General features: G+C 37.3%; 1 protein-coding gene across 1 annotated transcript in view; it reads right to left on the minus strand.

Moving 5' to 3' along the window:
* KRR1 (KRR1 small subunit processome component homolog) overlaps window positions 1-8,227 on the minus strand; it is a 15,094-nt gene extending 6,867 nt beyond the window's left edge. The window contains exons 1-7 of the mRNA XM_003952244.6: window positions 7,910-8,227; window positions 4,695-4,867; window positions 3,195-3,329; window positions 2,893-3,018; window positions 2,725-2,808; window positions 1,606-1,662; window positions 316-486 (exon numbers count right to left, since the gene is read on the minus strand). Of these exons, the coding sequence (XP_003952293.2) occupies window positions 316-486; window positions 1,606-1,662; window positions 2,725-2,808; window positions 2,893-3,018; window positions 3,195-3,329; window positions 4,695-4,867; window positions 7,910-7,994 (831 nt within the window). The 5' untranslated portion in view covers window positions 7,995-8,227. The remainder of the gene's footprint in view (window positions 1-315; window positions 487-1,605; window positions 1,663-2,724; window positions 2,809-2,892; window positions 3,019-3,194; window positions 3,330-4,694; window positions 4,868-7,909) is intronic.
* Between the last annotated feature and the right edge of the window lie 11,771 nt (window positions 8,228-19,998).

Here is a 19,998-nt window from a genome sequence, read left to right on the forward strand (position 1 = left end):
AATGTTGCCAAATCAGAGAAAAGAGTATTGCAGACTAAACGAACTTTTATCCATGGAACATTTACAGTGGCTACAGGGTCACAAACCTCCTGGATGCAGTTTATAATCAATATGAACGCCCCACTGCACACCCCCATGCACTCAGCTCAAAATATGCCTATTTATATTTACCCTCAGTTTCTTATAGCTCTGCACACACACACACAATATATATATATATACACATATCCCACCTGAAATACTTTCAATAAAGTTTCTGACCAAATACATTAAAATAGATTCTCCTTCATATGAAGTTCAACATTTAGTACTAACCTGACTTTCTGGTTGTGGTGGTGGGAATGGCGTATATTCTTTCTTAACAGTTTTTTTCTTTGGTTCCTTGCGTTTATTCACATTTTTGTGTTTGAACTGCGGCAAAAATCTCTCCCAACTTTGTGATCGTAATTCAGAATCTTTTGCCAACTCTCTCTTAATCATTAAGCTCTTTAGTCATGCAACAAAGTAAAAATTTTTACTTTCCAAAGTCACACATTTGTCAGACTCAGACATTATAAATATTGCTTCTATAAATAATAAACAGTTCCTAGTTTCTTTGGTGAAATTAAACCAATTACATAAGCAAAAAGGTAGGTTATCACAAACATGTATAATTATTAGAAAACCATTAGAAATTTAATTATAAAATGCAGAATTGTTAAAATGAGACAAAAATAAAACGGAATTTTCAACCATTATTTCATTAAAACATTTAAAATGCAACTTATAAAAGCAGGGAGGGCTCTTAATTAGCTGATGTTCCCTGCAAGCAGGAAGTTTTCAGTAGCAACTGAAATATCACAGAAAAAGACAAAAGTAAACTTTCTCACGATTACAGAAAACCAGTATTTTCACATTTCCCTATTCCATTTAAATTTCAGACCATGGAACATCAGAGGATGCAAACCAGGGATCAGACACATAGTTTTGTTTTTGTCTGCAATATCCCAATATCCCAATGTAACTCAAAATCACTTTCCCCCAATCTAACAGTGACTTTGTAACTTAAGTTCATCAAATTTAAGTGGATTGCTCAACAAACCCATCATAAAATAGTTCTATATACCATAGTTACATTTCCAAGAATAATCAAACTTTGTGCACACAGGGATATAACAGATCTCTCTCAAAGGAGCTACAATTTGAGTGTTAAATTCATAAAAAGGTTTTAATGCAACATGAGATGTTCCAGATTTTAATAGAAAAAGGCAGATTTCTGAAAGATCATATCCTTAAATACATGGGTTCATAATCTAAGAAAACTGGATTGATATGATCTACAACAGATTCTGTGAAGCTTACTTTCATTGATTACAACTATATAACATATTACAGTATCCCCTTCAGTAGTTTTCACACTGTGCTCCACAGAGAGCTTCTAAGAAAGTACCTACAAAACTGGGGTAGAATTAAGTAGGCTGAAGTCTACCCCTAATTTACCCAAAATAGCTCTGCTTTATCTGTTTGTGCATTAGAATTTCATAAAACATTTAATTTCAAGAAAGGTTTCTGTAGCTAAAAGAAGTATGATAATCACTGGTACAGTTATATATAATTACCACTCACTTTAATGTTATAAATTGGATGAATATTCTTCATAGTATCAAGGACTACTTTTCTAACCTGAAATTTGCAAAGAAAAATGAATTAGTCACAAGGATTTTAATGAGCTATGGAGAAGAGGATTAATACTGCAAAAATCAGGTAATGGGTACCAAATTAAATAATGTAATTAAATAATTAAGTAGTTCCTTCAACTGCTCTGAGTGGCTTCTCGATCTTTCATAAAGGCAGTCAATCTCCCTTGAATACAATACAGTTTCTCAATTACTGCTAAAATGTAGCACAGAGAACTAATACAACACTCTAAAGCAATGTGATTTAGGAGGAAGAGGGCTGGAATACAAGGACTGCCACTGCATACAGGAAAATCACTTTCCTGTTCCAGCTTTCTCATTTGTAATATAAAGATAAAACCATATACCTCAAGACTCTCTTTTAAGAATTGTATTCAATATACTTAATTATTGCTCCATGAGAAAAGAGCAGACAATTTATGACAAAAAGGGCCAATAGGATTACTATTAAAGGCCCTGGAAAGGAAGCACAACCTCACAAGCCAGATCCAGACAGTAATAGTACCAAAAGGAGTTAACAGAAACAGCATTTGCTCCACAGATTTTCTCACCACATGTAATTTGAGAAGTTAAAGAAAATGTTCATGAAAAGTTATTAAACATTATACTAAAATTCAAACAAAAGAAACTACATCTTGAAGAAAAGTTTTCAGTGTGTGACCTCTACTGGCTGTATACACTACTGCAAATAACTGGATTTTTGCTCAATTTTCCCGTCATTCGGACATATGTAACTATACCATGTTCATACATGCTACAGACTGAAGATCTTAATGCTCATTTAAATTTTATAGTGGGAGGAGTAATAGTGTGCAGACCATCTAATTCAGAAATGGATGTCTCCATAGTTGCCAAGGTTGGCCAAAACATGTTAGGGTCCAGATATGATGATTCCCTTGAATTATATGACATAAAAAGTATTTACTAATGGGAAATCAAAGCACATTCTAAAGAAATAAAATTATAAAGCATTATCCAATAAACTATATTATAACCAAATTATTTGTTCTCTGCTGAAAATGAATCGAAGATAATACATAGTTCTCACCTCTTTTAAGCCACTAAAAGGTCCAATGGCTGAAACTGTGTTTCCCTGAACCATAATGTAACAATTAGTTAAGAGTTCCAATGCCTGTATCAAGAGATCAAGTTAAAATTCATTACTCTGAAAAATTATTAAGGAAGAGACTCAAGTTTTCCACTAATTAAAAAATACCTTCAATGTAGATCCTTTGGGACCAATAAGCCGTTGTCTTCGTTTTACAAATCTCTCTTTATTCCTTACTAAAGAACCTATTTTAATGATGTCACATGCAACATCATCCTGAAGAATTCGTACTGCCTTTTGCAAAAAAAAAAAAAAAAAAAAAAGAAGACATTATCAACATTTTTTACAATTACATTCATTTTCCAGGCCCACGCTATTGTTACCTAAGCACAAATAGAAAACTTGATGGTGGGATGTTATAGGTTAACACTGATGCAAACAAAGCAAAGTCTCTGTAATTCTAGATTTACCTGTTCAAATGAAACACTCCTTGCTAACAGTTTTATCAGATCTCTGGCCCTAATGATGATATATGGATCAAAAGTCTTCTTTGTAGTACAAACAGTCATGCTGCCTTCGATCAGGTCCAGGGTTGCATTAACATGCTACAAAAGGAAAGAGCAAACAAGCAGTTGTCTAAAAATGAGTTTTTTTAGATAATTATAAAGCCTCTCCTAACCAACCTATTAATTTCTGTCACCTCTCAATTCCTATCAATTACTTCCCTGAAGAAGCTAGGTAGTTAAGTATAAATAATGAATACTCAATTACTTTCACACTTTACAGACTAAAAGAAACTGGAGCAATTGAAACCATTTACCCTTGGTTTTAGAATACTTTGTACCCACTGGAATATAGATTGCCTCTAATTTAAAAATTATAAATCAAACAAATGAGGTCATACTTAAAATCTGACTAAGGTAAAAATGTAAAGCTGTACAGCTTCCCTATTCTGGACCCAGCTCCAGTCTACTATCTGCTCCATTGGGTAAGAATTGACTTTCCCTTTCAAACTTTTTTCTAGCTAATTAGGGGACTAAATACAAAGTAAAAGCAAATTATCATAGTTTCAGAAAAAAGCAATGATTAGAAAACGTAAGCATTAACTTTCAACAGGAAAAAACAGATTTCAACAAAGCGAATTAAAATGCTATTTTCTCACTTGTGAGCATAATCTCAAGAATATTTCAACATAGTTAAGTGCTGAACAATTCAACATATGGTTGAGTCTCTATGAGTTTACAAAAAAAAAAAAAATGAGCTCAATCCCAGATGCAGCTATAAAACACAACCTGCAGCTTGCTGAGCCACCTTCACCCACAATGGCACAACCAACTCCAGAGCAGTCCCACAGTTAGAAACACATTTTATATCACAACCTAATACATACACACACACACACACACACATAAAGCCAATATCAAAAAAAGATACTTTTACCATGTGATATGTCATTTTCTAAAGGCTCATTATAGCCATTAAATTGACTTCTCAATACACTAATGGGTTTCAATCCCCAGTTTGAAAAAAAAAATGCAGTTATCTAGGAGCATAGCATCAGCAATAAACAAGGAAAAGTTGGACACATCCACATCTTCCATTTAAGATGAAAGGTAATCAATTAGAAACATGACTCAGCTCAGATCATGGGACAGATACATGACAACTATCATGGCCTGGAGCAGGCATACTGAAATTGGGACTTCACAGGTGAATTTCAGACAGTTGTGAAGCTCCTAAAATATTAAAGGTATGTAAATTTTTCAAAGTAATTTATTACTCATAAAATTAAAACAAATGAACATTAGGTAAGAAGAAAACTTACCTAAATAGTTTAAAATACCAAAGGAACCAAAGTAACCAGCTATGTTAGCACCATTAAAAAAAAAAAAAGCATTAGCATACATACACTTAAAGGCATAAGCAAGAGCAAAGTCTCAAATAAATGTATTGATATAAGATACACATACATGTTCATTTAAGGCTTTCTGCACCAATGGCCAACACTCTTTCAAGTAAGCTTCCCTGTATTTTGGGAACAAAGTTGCGAAACTGCTCTCCTCCAAAAGTCCTCTGGGATTGTCCTCTTTGGAAAAAGCTGGTTCCTTCCAACCATCAGGAACCGTAAGGAGTTCTGATTCATCTACAGAAAGGAAAAAATTTACACATCACATTTTAACTGTCTTTTGGACACTTTATGAACATCCTATGCACATATTCACAAGCCTTCCAATACTCCTTGCATTTCCTTTTCCCCTGCTTTTTATATTATTCAAGAGTCAAAGAACGTTCCTCTGTCATTATCATCAATTCTCTGTATTAAAATTATCTGTACACATTTCAGTTGCCTCCTATGACAAAGTTCCTTAAGAGCAGAAACCCTCTTCACACTAGTTGGCATATGCCAGGCAGATAGTGAGTACTCCAGAAACATGTACTGCACTACACTATCATAAAATTGAAGATTTGAATGCCATTTTGGTTAGTATTTTAAATACAATTAACCTTTCTGACTTTCCTGGAGTGTATGGAATCTGGATGTATATGTTTGTGTAAAACTTCTGAAAGAGAATTCTAGTTTATCTTTCAGTTAATAATCACTGGTAATTCTAGATTTTCCTAAGCATTTTGAGTGCCTTATTTCCATATGCCTTTCATCGTAACTATAAAAGGTAGAATCTGTATTATTATTCTCATTTTATAGAAGATGGTCTAAAAAGGCTAAGTGACTTGCCTAAGGGAACACAAAGCTCACTCAGCCTGGGACTCCTTTCACTACAAGAAAATGCCTCCTAAGGACCGTAAATTATCTTCTGAATCATTTATTTAAAAAACTCTTGGTCTTGAATTTGAAGAACTCCTTAAATTCAATAGCTATACTCTAATTCAGTTATACTCAAAGGTATGATCCATAGACTTGCAGTATCAGCACAAAGTGTAAGTCTGTCAGAAATGCAATTATTGGGCCCCACTACAGACCTACTGAATGAGAATCTCTTCGACGAGGGACAAGAGTCTGTGTTTTACCATGCTCAACAGGAGACTCTTAAGCACGGTATTTGAAAAACACGTCGTTACCCTATGTTAGCAGCCTCAGACAGGTAAACTTTCTGCTTATACTCACATCCACGTTGCTATTTCTGGTTCAAATCACAGACAATTGGCTAGTCTTCATATAAAGGATTCTCCAATGTCCTTTAAAGAACACGAATTCCACAAAAGTGATTACTTATATATTATACACATTTTTTTTTTTTTTTTTTTTTTTTTAAAGACAGGGCCTCGCTCTGTCACCCAGGCTGGAGTGCAATGGCTCCATCCCAGCTCACTGCAGCCTGGACCTCCTGGAGTCAAGCGATCTATTCTCTTGCCTCAGCCTCACAAGTAGCTGGTACTACAGGCATGTGCCATCATGTCCGGCTAATTTTTTTTTTTTTTTTTTTTTTTTTTGTAGGTTAAGGGTTTTGCCATGTTGACCAGACTGGTCTCCTGGGCTCAAGCAATCCCCCCTCCTCAGCTTGCCAAAGTGCTGGGATTACAGGTGTGAGTCACTGCAACTAGTTACTTACAATGCTTACCTGACGAAGTCCCTATCCAATTTAAACACTTCAAAGGCTATGGATAATTTTTTTTTAAATCCCCACTACAACCTCAGGAAAAAAACTGACAAAAGAAATACTCAGGAGTTTCACAATTAAGGAAGCCTCAAAACATGTGAAAAGATATGCAACCTCATAGGTGATCAGAAAATGCAAACTAAAACTGCAACCAAATACCATTTCATAACTACCAAAATGACAGAAATTCAAAATTCAGATAACATGTATTCATACGAATGTAAGGCAATGACAACTTTCGTCCACTCCTAGTGGGAACAAAACTGACACTAGCACTTTGGAAAAAGTTAGCATTACTTACACACACCCTACACTTCAGTGATTCCAATCCTATGTTCACAACCTAGAGAAACCCTTGAACATGTTAACCAGAAGACATGTACAAAGATGTTTTAGCAGTATTGTTTATAATTGCAAGCAATTGGGAACAATCCAAATGTCCACCGATAGTAAAATGAAAAAATAAATTGGGGTATATTCATACAAGGAAACACCACATAACAGTGAAAAGACTAAAACTACACCTGCAAGTATCACCCTGTTTGAAAAACAAAAAGCTAAATCTAAGAAGACACAGAAAAATGCATACGGTCCACTTTCATGTATATAAAATTTAAAAACAGGCTAAATTAAGCCACTTCATGACTACAAGAAGAGGAACAGAATGCAACACAATTCAGGGTGGTTACGTCTGATACAGGAAAAGAGAATATGATCTGAGAGGTGCACGTAAGGGTTTGAGGGGTATGGTAATGCTCTATTTTACTTAGTCTGAATGCTAGTTTCCCGCATGGTTTTATTAAACTCTATATAAGTTGTATCCTCTGCTATGTACGTTACATAATCATTTAACGAGCAACAACAAAGAAACTTTGAATACTTTCCCAATGCATCTAAATTGAGAGTTCAATGTTTTTAACACTTCCTATAAGCCTGGTTGAACAGATCCCCAGGCTATTTATGACTTCTCTATCATTCACACTGAAGAAAACGGGTAAAACCAGACTACAACGCAGGAGTTAACAATTAAAAGGTAACACAACCTAAAGAGTAAGGGCTGTGTCGTCTAATATTTTAGCATCTGACAAACAGGAATTGATAATCTTTCAAAATGTCTTTACTGACAAACTAGAGCTAAGGACATGTCGGACAGCTCCTTTCCCCATACCTCACCCCATTATCAGGGTCCACTCCTGTATATCATGACTACCTATTCCCACCTCACCCTATTCCTCATTCCGTCAGTGACTTTCAGCCACCCGCAGGCTACAAGGTTCTGCGTCGCCCTAGGCATTTTCTTAATACTCATCCTTTTACAAAAGACGTAATCCGCAACAGCTTCGCTTTGGGGACCCTTTAGCAAAAGCAATGAATTAGGAACACCTGGGTGGCACCATATCGGCCAGCCGTTCCTGTGGGCCCAGCCAAAATCTTATCAGCGATTATTCAGGTACTCAACTACACAGTACAGGCTCCAGGTGGTTTTATAAGTCCACGAGGAACGAAAGAAAAAAACATCGCAACTCAACGTACACAAACCCCAGGCTTCGGTTCCCACATAACATCACCTTGGTTCTCCGGCTTCGGCTTCTGGTTACGATATTCACTTTTTCCAGCCCCTTTTTCTGGCCGCTCCAGCGAGGGAGACGCCATTTGCAAGCTGCTTCCGGTGGCTCCGGAAATGAAACTGTTCTTAAACCCTACCTGCTAAAACGCCTACACTCAAAATGAGTTCCGCGGAACTCAGACGAGGAGATCTGCGCAGTCTCCGTGCGTACGTGCGTTAAAGCCCGCGCTTTTACACAAACCACAGCTTCTCCTACGTGGCCAATGAAGAGCCGGAGACTTTCTCCCAGTATGCCTTGAAACCATGGAGTTTGCGTACTGGGACTTGTAGTTTAGCAGGCGGTATAGGCAAATTGGATACTGTTTTATCCGTAGTTTCCTCGTGGCCTCACGGTCTAACCTGGGCCATCGGACAGCGGAGTGCTACCAACCTGTCATTGATGTCATTCATTCTTTCGATAAATGTTTATATGTTGGCCAAATATGCGCTAGATGTTGGGAGGAAGTACAAATATGAGAATACAATGTACATTGGGCCTCCACTGCAAGAAGTGACAGGAATAGCTACTATTTATTGTGAGACTACTTTGTTTCAGTACTTTATTTACATTATTTCTAATTTTAAAAACAGTGACAAAATTAAACTTTTCCAAGTTGTTTCTGATGGTAATCTTCCCGAGTGTTGGTATTTCTCTGTCTAAGTCAGAGGGATGGTAATTCAACATCCTGACGTTTCTGAAGTATTTCAACTAGCCTAAGATTTCTCAAAATCTCTAAACTAATTTTCTACCCCCAACATTACATAGGGCTAAGATGTGTAGAGAGGTTCATCACTAACTACAAATAACTGCACTTTTAGAAGTATAAAAGGTCTTCGACATGCCAAATACAAGATTTTTTTAAATTTTGATTTTATTGCTTGCATTTCTAAAATTTTCTGCAGCAAATAGGGAAAGTCTTTGATAGGTTAAATTCCTTGCATTAGTGAAATACACGTTTGTCTGATAAATCCACTCTCGTGTATCTTATACAATAATTTAGGTTTTCATATATGAGATCCAGGTATGAAACAGATTGTTACATATGGACAGAAGAACCCACGACAGAGGGGTTTTTTGTTTTTATCCTGTGAGTTTTATAAATGACAGGGATTTTATCTCTGTTCTTTTAATTTCCTCAAAAAATGATAAATTCCTAAAATAGAACAGATAGCAGCAGGTGAAAGTTATAAAGTGAGGAGTACACCTCATGAAGCAGGTTTTTACCATTCTTATTTTAAGTAACTCAATCACTAATAAGTGGAAGGCCCGTCTTCAAGTTCAGGCAGTTTGACCTAGCAGCTTCAGGGGGCTACTATTCATTAGGAACTTCAGATGTGTTAGAGGGCTGATAGGGATTAAGGGGAGGGAATAGTCTAGAAATAATATTTGTGTTAAAGCCCTTTATTTTATAGCAAAATTGTCTACATAGGCTTTTCTTCCCATTTACGTGTGTATTTTTAATCTTAGTATTGCTATTATTTGAGGAATATTGAGAATATGATGGAGATGGGAAAACGAAAACCCACCCATCCTTTTCTTGGCACTATTGAGTCTGTTTGTAAAACCCAACCTTTTAATTACCATACTATGCAGAGCCCACAGTTCACCTGTCCCTTTTTGAAATTTTTACATCTTTTTCCAAATCATTACTGAAAGGGGTGTAAAAACATGGATAATAATTGAGTTCTAAGATTCTCTAACGTCCTCAAGACCTCCTATTATAGATGACACCACACTAAAACTGTCTGCTTTCCAAAGGAAAAGATTCATCAGGCTCCTACAATAAGTTATTTCAGTATTAAGTGATTCTTTCGCTTCCCTAACTCAAAAGCCCTCACGTTGTCCACCAACTGAATATACAATATAAAAACAATATATGATTGGAAGTTAAGTGAATTTTTTTAAGTCTGTTACTTGCCTTCCAGAACCCATAATCTAACACAAGTTATATCACAGGAATAGGGAGTTATCTTACATATAAGATATAAAAGCTTTTACTAAAAAATAAATCCTGCAACAAAAATCACAAATTAATTTAAAAATATTAATTATAATGACTATTAATCATATACTGAAGGGTATATATAATTATACAGTACTTTTTCCTCTGTGATAATATGAGATAAAAATATAGCAAGATACTAATTTGATGCTAGTAGTTATAAGAAGTAATGTATAAAAATTAAATGAATAGAAAATTGCATGAGACTGAGAGGCTGAAGCTTTTCCTTAGTACACATACATTTTTTTTTCAGTTTTAAAACAGACTCTGATGCTTAAATATTGTTACTCATTAACTGAATTTTCATATTTTGGCTTGACAAGCAGGAATAGCACATATATAATACTTACTAAAATTAAAATTGACAGTCAAATTGAAGGAGAACAATGTTTCAACAATTTGCTTAAACTATGTTTTAAGCAATTTTGAAGAAAAATTTTAAAATAAACGTAGTATGGAATAAATAAATTCCGAAATTAATTCGACTAGTTCTTCTAAGAATTAAACATTGTAACCAAGATTACATATGAATAGTTTAAACTTTTAAAACCTCTTAACAATAGTTTCCACATGTGGGAACTATTTGCTCTAGATTCCTTACTTTGAAAAAGAGCAGATCTAATTTCAACATCTTCCAAAAATTCATTAGAATTGAAAGAACAATTTGATTTTAAATAAATATTGAATAATGACTAAAAATTATAAATATTTATTGAATACATATTGAAAATAAATATTGAAAAATCTCCTAAAATCACCTTAGAAGACTATAAACTCAAAAGTGATTATCAAAATGACAGTGTCCAAATTTTCATCTCAATTTCAATGATTCACTGATTATAAAGTATTCAAAATAATAATTTAAAATTTAAAATGATGAGAAATAGGGTAAAACAATAAAGGATATAAAAGAGGGCAAAATATTCGCAAAACATTTAATGGGTTGATTACAATAATATTCAAGGTGATAAAAAGATGTAAGCAATTCAATCGAAAAATGAGGAAAGCCCGAGGGCGGTGGCTCACGCCTGTAATCCCAGCACTTTGGGAGGCCGAGGCGGGCGGATCACGAGTTCAGGAGATTGAGGCCATTCTGGCTAACACGGTGAAACCCCGTCTCTATTAAAAATTCAAAAAATTAGCGGGGCATGGTGGCACGCACCTGTAGTCCCAGCTACTAGGGAGGCTGAGGCAGGAGAATCGCTTGAATCCAAGAGGCAGATGTTGCAGTGAGCCGAGATCATGCCACTGCACTCCAGCCTGGGTGACAGAGCAAGACTCCGTCTCAAAAAAAGAAAAGAAAAACGGAAAATATATTAGTAGATATTTGTGATGGTTAATTTTAAGTGTTAACTTGACTGGGTAATATTGTCCCGATATTTGGGCCTACATTATTATGGATGTTTCTGTGAGAGTACTTTTAGATGAGATTAACATTTAAATCAGTGAACTTTGAGTAAGGTAGATTGTCCTCTATATACTGTGGGTGGTCCTCATCCAATCAGTTGAAGACCTGAATAGAACAAAAACATTGACCTCCCCTGAGAAAGAAGAATTGTGCAGCAGAAGTCCCTTGTACTTGAATTGCAGCATTGTCTTGTCTTTGTCTCCAGCCTGCCAGCCTACCGTGCAGATTTTGGACTCGCCAGCCTCCATAATCATGTGAACCAATTTTTTAAAATAAATAAAAATAAATTACACACACACACACACACACACACACACACACACATTGGTTTTGTTTCTCTGGAGAGCCCTAATACAACAATTTATAGTAGAGCTAATCCAAATGACTGACGAACATATGATGTTCAACCTCACTACTGTCAACAAAGTATACAGACTTAACAATGAAATATCACTTCTCACCCACCAGATTGAAAAAAAAGAAAAGAAATAATAAACATACATTAAAAAAAAATACTGCTAGAGGAAAGAATAGTCTTATACATGGCTAGTGCAAATGTAAACTGTTACTGCCTTTTTGCAGAGCAATTTAGCAATATAAAATACACACATATGGTTCTGCAGTAATTCTACACCAGATAAACTATTGAATAGAAATAAAGGACCATTCAATTAGAATGTTTCTACAATAGTGTTGATTACTACCTTCTATAGAAGTAGTTTAGTGAAATATACTTTGGAGCCATACTGACTAGTTTGCCACCGATTGGCTATATAGCCTGGGGCGTTTCTTACCTACTCCTGCTCAGTTTTCTAAAATGGGGAGAATAACCTAACCCCTCAGTAGCTTAATACATGTAAAGCGCAAAAAAAAAAAAAAAAAAAAAAAAAAAAAGACTTAGCACATGATAAACACTTAATAGGTGTTAGCTATTATTGTTTATACTGGCAAAAAGTAAAAGCATTTAAACTATCAATTAGGGATCTAGTTAAATAAATTGATATTACTTTCATAACCATGGGCTATTATACAACCATTTATAAGAATTAAATCTATATGAAAAAATACATAGAATATTGAGCAATAAAAGCCAGATATGTAATATAAACATACACATACACACACGTATATATAATATGATCTCATTTTTCTAAGGCAAACCATTCATTTATTCAACAAATATTTACTGAGCATCTATGACGTTCAAGACACTGTTCTAAATACTTGGTTATATTCTATGTGCTGAATATAATATATGAATACATGAGTTTGTATGTGATTGTACAATAAAAAAATGGAACAGATACACATTAAGATTTTAAGACTGGCTAACTTAGAGATGAAGATGATTAGAAAAGAAGATGAAACTAGGCAAAAAGACAGAAGAAGATGTCCATGATAAAATAGCATGTATAAAATGATACTATTTACATACAACTGTGTGTGTGTGTGTGTGTTTGTGTGTTTCTGTATGAAAAGATGGTCATCTAAATGTTGACTATGTTACCTCTCAGTATAGAGACATTTCAAAGTATGGCAATTAAATGGCAATACAGTTGTAAATCAATCACAATATACATCATTTTTCTTTAACATCCTTGGAAATCTGAACATAAATATGTAAATAAATAAACAAATAGAATATGTACTTAAATGACACTAAAAGGGGAAAGAAAAATGGACATCTCTAAAGGGTTTCTTGGCACAAATCTAGAATCTAGATTGGAAAGCCCTTGGGTCACAGCCACAGGCAGGCCTTTCTTTTTCTTTTGGAGACAGAGTCTCGCTCTGTTGCCAATGCTGGAGGGCAGTGGTGCCATCTCAGCTCACTGCAAACTCTACCTCCTGGGTTCAAGCAATTCTCCTGCCTCACCCTCCCAAGTAGCTGGACTACAGGCGCCTGCCACCATGCCCGGCTAATTTTTGCATTTTTAGTAGAGATGGGGTTTTGCCATGTTGGCCAGGCTGGTCTTGAACTCCTGAACTGAGATGATCCACCCACCTCGGCTTTCTAAAGTGCTGGGATTATAGGCATGCCCTTTTTGATTGTGACTTCTCTCCTCTTTAGCCTCTTAAGCAATCTAGACCCACATGCAGCCACAATCATCTTCCTGTGAGAAATGTGCTCCACTTGTTCTTACCCTGCTTATTCATTTTCCCAGGGAAAGCACAGATTGCCCTCACAACAACTCTCCTTTGGAATTAAAGACCTTAATTCTCACGGTAACCAGAGGGTAGAGGGGAAAGAAAGAGTAAGGATGAGATTTAACAATGTCTTTGGAGAGTGTATTATCTCTTATTAAAGCAAACAGGAAAATGGCAAATAAATGTGGTTTATTTTTATTTAACATTTCTACACTGATTTATCAGAGATAAAAATTAATTTTGCACAGTAATCTACTTTCTTGCTAACTTTATTTTCTTTTTTAATAATCTAGATAGGATTTCTCAAATACATAAGGTTGACACATTTTTATTTTCTTTTTTTATTATACTTTAAGTTTTAGGGTACATGTGTACAATGTGCAGGTTTGTTGCATATGTATACATGTGCCATGTTGGTGTGCTGCACCCATTAACTCATCATTTAAACATTAGGTATCTCTCCTAATGCTATCCCTCCCCCCTTCCCCCACCCCACAACAGGCCCTGATGTGTCATGTTCCCCTTCCTGTGTCCATGTGTTCTCATTGTTCAATTCCCACCTATGAGTGAGGACATGTGGTTTTTGGTTTTTTGTCTTTGCGATAGTTTGCTTAGAATGATGGTTTCCAGCTTCATCCATGTCCCTACAAAGGACATGAACTCATCATTTTTTATGGCTGCATAGTATTCCATGGTGTATATGTGCCACATTTTCTTAATCTAGTCTATCATTGTTGGACATTTGGGCTGGTTCCAAGTCTTTGCTATTGTCAATAGTGCTGCAATAAACATACGTGTGCATGTGTCTTTATAGCAGCATAATTTATAATCCTTTGGGTATATACCCAGTAATGGGATGGCTGGGTCAAATAGTATTTCTAGTTCTAGATCCCTGAGGAATCGCCACACTGATTTCCACAATGGTTGAACTAGTTTACAGTCCCACCAGCAGTGTAAAAGTGTTCCTATTTCTCCACATCCTCTCCAGCACCTGTTGTTTCCTGACTTTTTAATGATTGCCATTCTAACTGGTGTGAGATGGTATCTCATTGTGGTTTTCATTTGCATTTCTCTGATGGCCAGTGATGATGAGCATTTTTTCATGTGTCTTTTGGCTGCAGAAATGTCTTCTTTTGAGAAGTGTCTGTTCATATCCTTCGCCTGCTTTTTGATGGGGTTGTTTGTTTTTTTCTTGTAAATTTGTTGGAGTTCATTGTAGATTCTGGATATTAGCCCTTTGTCAGATGAGTAGATTGCAAAAATTTTCTCCCATTCTGTAGGTTGCCTGTTCACTCTCATGGTAGTTTCTTTTGCTGTGCAGAAGCTCTTTAGTTTAATTAGATCCCATCTCTCAATTTTGGCTTTTGTTGCCATTGCTTTTGGTGTTTTAGACATGAAGTCCTTGCCCATGCCTATGTCCTGAATGCTATTGCCTAGGTTTTCTTCTAGGGTTTTTATGGTTTTAGGTCTAACATTTAAGTCTTTAATCCATCTTGAATTAATTTTTGTATAAGATGTAAGGAAGGGATCCAGTTTCAGCTTTCTACATATGGCTAGCCAGTTTTCCCAGCACCATTTATTAAATAGGGAATCCTTTCCCCGTTTCTTCTTCTTGTCAGGTTTGTCAAAGATCAGATAGTTGTAGATATGTGGCATTATTTCTGAGGGCTCTGTTCTGTTCCATTGGTCTATATCTCTGTTTTGGTACCGGTACCATGCTGTTTTGGTTACTGTAGTCTTGCAGTATAGTTTGAAGTCAGGTAGTGTGATGCCTCCAGCTTTGTTCTTTTGGCTTAGGATTGACTTGGCGATGCGGGCTCTTTTTTGGTTCCATGTGAACTTTAAAGTAGTTTTTTCCAATTCTGTGAAGAAAGTCATTGGTAGCTTGATGGGGATGGCATTGAATCTATAAATTACCTTGGGCAGTATGGCCATTTGCACGATATTGATTCTTCCCACCCGTGAGCACGGAATGTTCTTCCATTTGTTTGTATCCTTTTTTATTTCATTGAGCAGTGGTTTGCAGTTCTCCTTGAAGAGGTCCTTCACATCCCTTGTAAGTTGGATTCCTAGGTATTTTATTCTCTTTGAAGCAATTGTGAATGGGAGTTCACTCAAGATTTGGCTCTCTGTTTGTCTGTTATTGGTGTATAAGAATGCTTGTGATTTTTGCACAATGATTTTGTATCCTGAGACTTTGCTGAAGTGCTTATCAGCTTAAGGAGATTTTGGGCTGAGATGATGGGGTTTTCTAAATATACAGTCATGTCATCTGCAAACAGGGACAGTTTGACTTCTTATTTTCCTAATTGAATACCCTTTATTTCCTTCTCCTGCCTGATTGCCCCGGCCAGAACTTGCAACACTATGTTGAATAGTAGTGGTGAGAGAGGGCATCCCTGTCTTGTGCCAGTTTTCAAAGGGAATGCTTCCAGTTTTTGCCCATTCAGTATGATATTGGCTGTGGGTTTGTCATAGAAAGCTCTTATTATTTTGAGATACGTCCCATGAATACCTAATTTATTGAGAGTTTTTGGCATGAAGGTTGTTGAATTTTGTCAAAGGGATTTTCTGCATCTGTTGAGATAATCTTGTGGTTTTTGTCGTTGGTTCTGTTTACATGCTGGATTACGTTTATTGATTTGTGTAGGTTAAACCAGCCTTGCATCCCAGGGATGAAGCCCACTTGATCATGGTGGATAAGCTTTTTGATGTGCCACTGGATTTGGTTTGCCAGTATTTTATTGAGGATTTTTGCATTAATGTTCATCAGGGATATTCGTCTAAAATTCTCTTTTTTTGTTGTTTCTCTGCGAGGCTTTGGTACCAGGATGATGCTGGCCTCATAAAATGAGTTAGGGAGGATTCCCTCTTCTTCTATTGATTGGAATAGTTTCAGAAGGAATGGTAACAGTTCCTGCTTGTACCTCTGGTAGAATTCAGCTGTGAATCCATCTGGTCCTGGACTTTTTTTGGTTGGTAAGCTATTAATTATTGCCTCAATTTCAGAGCCTGTTATTGGTCCATTCAGGGATTCACCTTCTTCCTGGTTTAGTCTTGGGAGGGTGTATGTATCGAGGAATTTATCCATTTCTTCTAGATTTTCTAGTTTATTTGCATAGAGGTGTTTATAGTATTCTCTGATGATAGGTTGTATTTCTGTGGGATCGGTGGTGATATCCCCTTTATCATTTTTTATTGCATCTATTTGATTCTTCTCTCTTTTCTTCTTTATTAGTCTTGCTAGCGGTCTATCAATTTTGTTGATCTTTTCAAAAAACCAGCTCCTGGATTCATTGATTTTTTTGAAGGGTTTTTTTGTGTCTCTATCTCCTTCAGTTCTGCTCTGATCTTAGTTATTTCTTGCCTTCTGCTAGCTTTTGAATGTGTTTGCTCTTGTTTCTCTAGTTCTTTTCATTGTGATGTTAGGGTGTCAATTTTAGATCTTTCCTGCTTTCTCTTGTGGGCATTTAGTGCTATACATTTCCCTCTACACACTGCTTTAAATGTGTCCCAGAGATTCTGGTATGTTGTGTCTTTATTCTTGTTGGTTTCAAAGAACATCTTTATTTCTGCCTTCATTTCGTTATGTACCCAGTAGTCATTCAGGAGCAGGTTGTTCAGTTTCCATGTAGTTGAGCGGTTTTGAGTGAGTTTCTTAATCCTGAGTTCTAGTTTGATTGCACCGTGGTCTGAGAGACAGTTTGTTATAATTTCTGTTCTTTTACATTTGCTGAGGAGTGCTTTACTTCCAACTATGTGGTTAGTTTTGGAATAGGCGTAGTGTGGTGCTGAGAAGAATGTATATTCTGTTGATTTGGGGTGGAGAGTTCTGTAGATGTCTATCAGGTCCACTTGGTGCAGAGCTGAGTTCTGTTCCTGGATATCCTTGTTAACTTTCTGTCTTGTTGATCTGTCTAATGTTGACAGTATGGTGTTAAAGTCTCCCATTATTATTGTGTGGGAGTTTGGTCTCTTTGTAGGTCTCTAAGGACTTGCTTTATGAATCTGGGTGCTCCTGTATTGGGTGCATATATATTTAGGATAGTTAGCTCTTCTTGTTGAATTGATCCCTTTACCATTATGTAATGGCCTTCTTTGTCTCTTTTGATCTTTGTTGGTTTAATGTCTGTTTTATCAGAGACTAGGATTGCAGCCCCTGCCTTTTTTTGTTTTCCATTTGCTTGGTAGATCTTCCTCCATCCCTTTATTTTGAGCCTATGTGTGTCTCTGCATGTGAGATGGGTTTCCTGAATACAGCACACTGATGGGTCTTGACTCTTTATCCAATTTGCCCGTCTGTGTCTTTTAATTGGAGAATTTAGCCCATTTACATTTAAGGTTAATATTGTTATGTGTGAATTTGATCCTGTCATTATGATGTTAGCTGGGTATTTTGCTTGTTAGTTGATGCAGCTTCTTCCTAGCCTTGATGGTCTTTACAATTTGGCATGTTTTTGCAGTGGCTGGTACCAGTTGTTCCTTTCCATGTTTAGTGCTTCCTTCAGGAGCTCTTTTAAGGCAGGCCTGGTGGTCACAAAATCTCTCAGCATTTGCTTGTCTGTAAAGGATTTTATTTCTCCTTCACTTATGAAGCTTAGTTTGGCTGGATATGAAATTCTGGGTTGAAAACTCTTTTCTTTAAGAATGTTGAATATTGGCCCCCACTCTCTTCTGGCTTGTAGAGTTTCTTCTGAGAGATCAGCTGTTAGTCTGATGGGCTTCCCTTTGTGGGTAACCGTACCTTTCTCTCTGGCTGCCCTTAACATTTTTTCCTTCATTTCAACTTTGGTGAATCTGACAATTATGTGTCTTGGAGTTGCTCTTCTTGAGGAGTATCTTTGTGGCATTCTCTGTATTTCCTGAATCTGAATGTTGGCCTGCCTTGCTAGATTGGGGAAGTTCTCCTCGAAAATATCCTGCAGAGTGTTTTCCAACTTGGTTCCATTCTCCCCGTCACTTTCAGGCACACCAATCAGACGTAGATTTGGTCTTTTCACATAGTCCCATATTTCTTGGAGGCTTTGTTCATTTATTTTTATTATTTTTTCTCTAAACTTCTCTTCTCACTTCATTTCATTCATTTGATCATCCATCACTGATACCCTTTCTTCCAGTTGATCGAATCGGCTACTGAGGCTTGTGCATTCGTCACATAGCTCTCATGCCGTGGTTTTCCACTCCATCAGGTCCTTTAAGGACTTCTCTGCATTGGTTATTCTAGTTAGCCATTCATCTAATCTTTTTTCAAGGTTTTTAACTTCTTTGCCATGGGTTCAAACTTCCTCCTTTAGCTCAGAGAAGTTTGACCATCTGAAGCCTTCTCTCAACTTGTCAAAGTCATTCTCCGTCCTGCTTTGTTCCATTGCTGGTGAGGAGCTGCATTCCTTTGGAGGAGGAGATGCACTCTGATTTTTAGAATTTTCAGTTTTTCTGCTCTGTTTTTTCCCATCTTTGCGGTTTTATCTACCTTTGGTCTTTGATGATGGTGACATACAGATGGGGTTTTGGTGTGGATGTCCCTTCTGTTTGTTAGTTTTCCTTCTAACAGTCAGGACTCTCAGCTGCAGGTCTGTTGGAGTTTGCTGGAGGTGCACTCCAGACTCTGTTTGCCTGGGTATCAGCAGCGGATGCTGCAGAACAGTGAATATTGGTGAACAGCAAATGTTGCTGCCTGATCGTTCCTCTAGAAGTTTTGTCTCAGAGGAGTACCCAGCCATGTGGGGTGTCAGTCTGCTCCCACTGGGGGGTGCTTCCCAGTTAGGCTACTCGGGGGTCAGGGACCCACTTGAGGAGGCAGTCTGTCTGATCTCAGATCTCCAGCTGCGTGCTGGGAGAACCACTACTCTCTTCAAAGCTGTCAGACAGGGACATTTAAGTCTGCAGAGGTTTCTGCTGCCTTTTGTTTGGCTATGCCCTGCCCCCAGAGGTGGAGTCTACAGAGGCAGGCAGGCCTCCTTGAGCTGCGGTGGGATCCACCCAGTTCGAGCTTCCTGGCTGCTTTGTTTACCTATTCAAGCCTCAGCAATGGCGGGCACCCCTCCCCCAGCCTTGCTGCCACCTTGCAGTTTGATTCCAGACTGCTGTGCTAGCAATGAGTGAGGCTCTGTGGGCGTAGGACCCTCCGAGCCAGTCTCGGGATCTAATCTTCTGGTGTGCCGTCTGCTAAGACTGTCGGAAAAGCGCAGTATTAGGGTGGGAGTGACCCAATTTTCCAGGTGCCGTCCGTCACCCCTTTCTTTGGCTAGGAAAAGGAATTCCCTGACCCCTTGCACTTCCTGGGTGAAGCAATGCCTCGCCCTGCTTCAGCTCATGCTCGGTGCACTGCACCCACTGTCCTGCACCCACTGTCTGACAATCCCCCATGAGATGAACCCAGTACCTCAGTTGGAAATGCAGAAATCATTCATCTTCTGCATCGCTCATGCTGGGAGCTGTAGACTGGAGCTGTTCCTAATCGGCCATCTTGGCTATACTCCCTATTTTCTTTTTTTT

The sequence above is a fragment of the Pan troglodytes genome, chromosome 10 (assembly GCF_028858775.2).
Source record: "Pan troglodytes isolate AG18354 chromosome 10, NHGRI_mPanTro3-v2.0_pri, whole genome shotgun sequence".
Taxonomy (NCBI): domain Eukaryota; kingdom Metazoa; phylum Chordata; class Mammalia; order Primates; family Hominidae; genus Pan; species Pan troglodytes.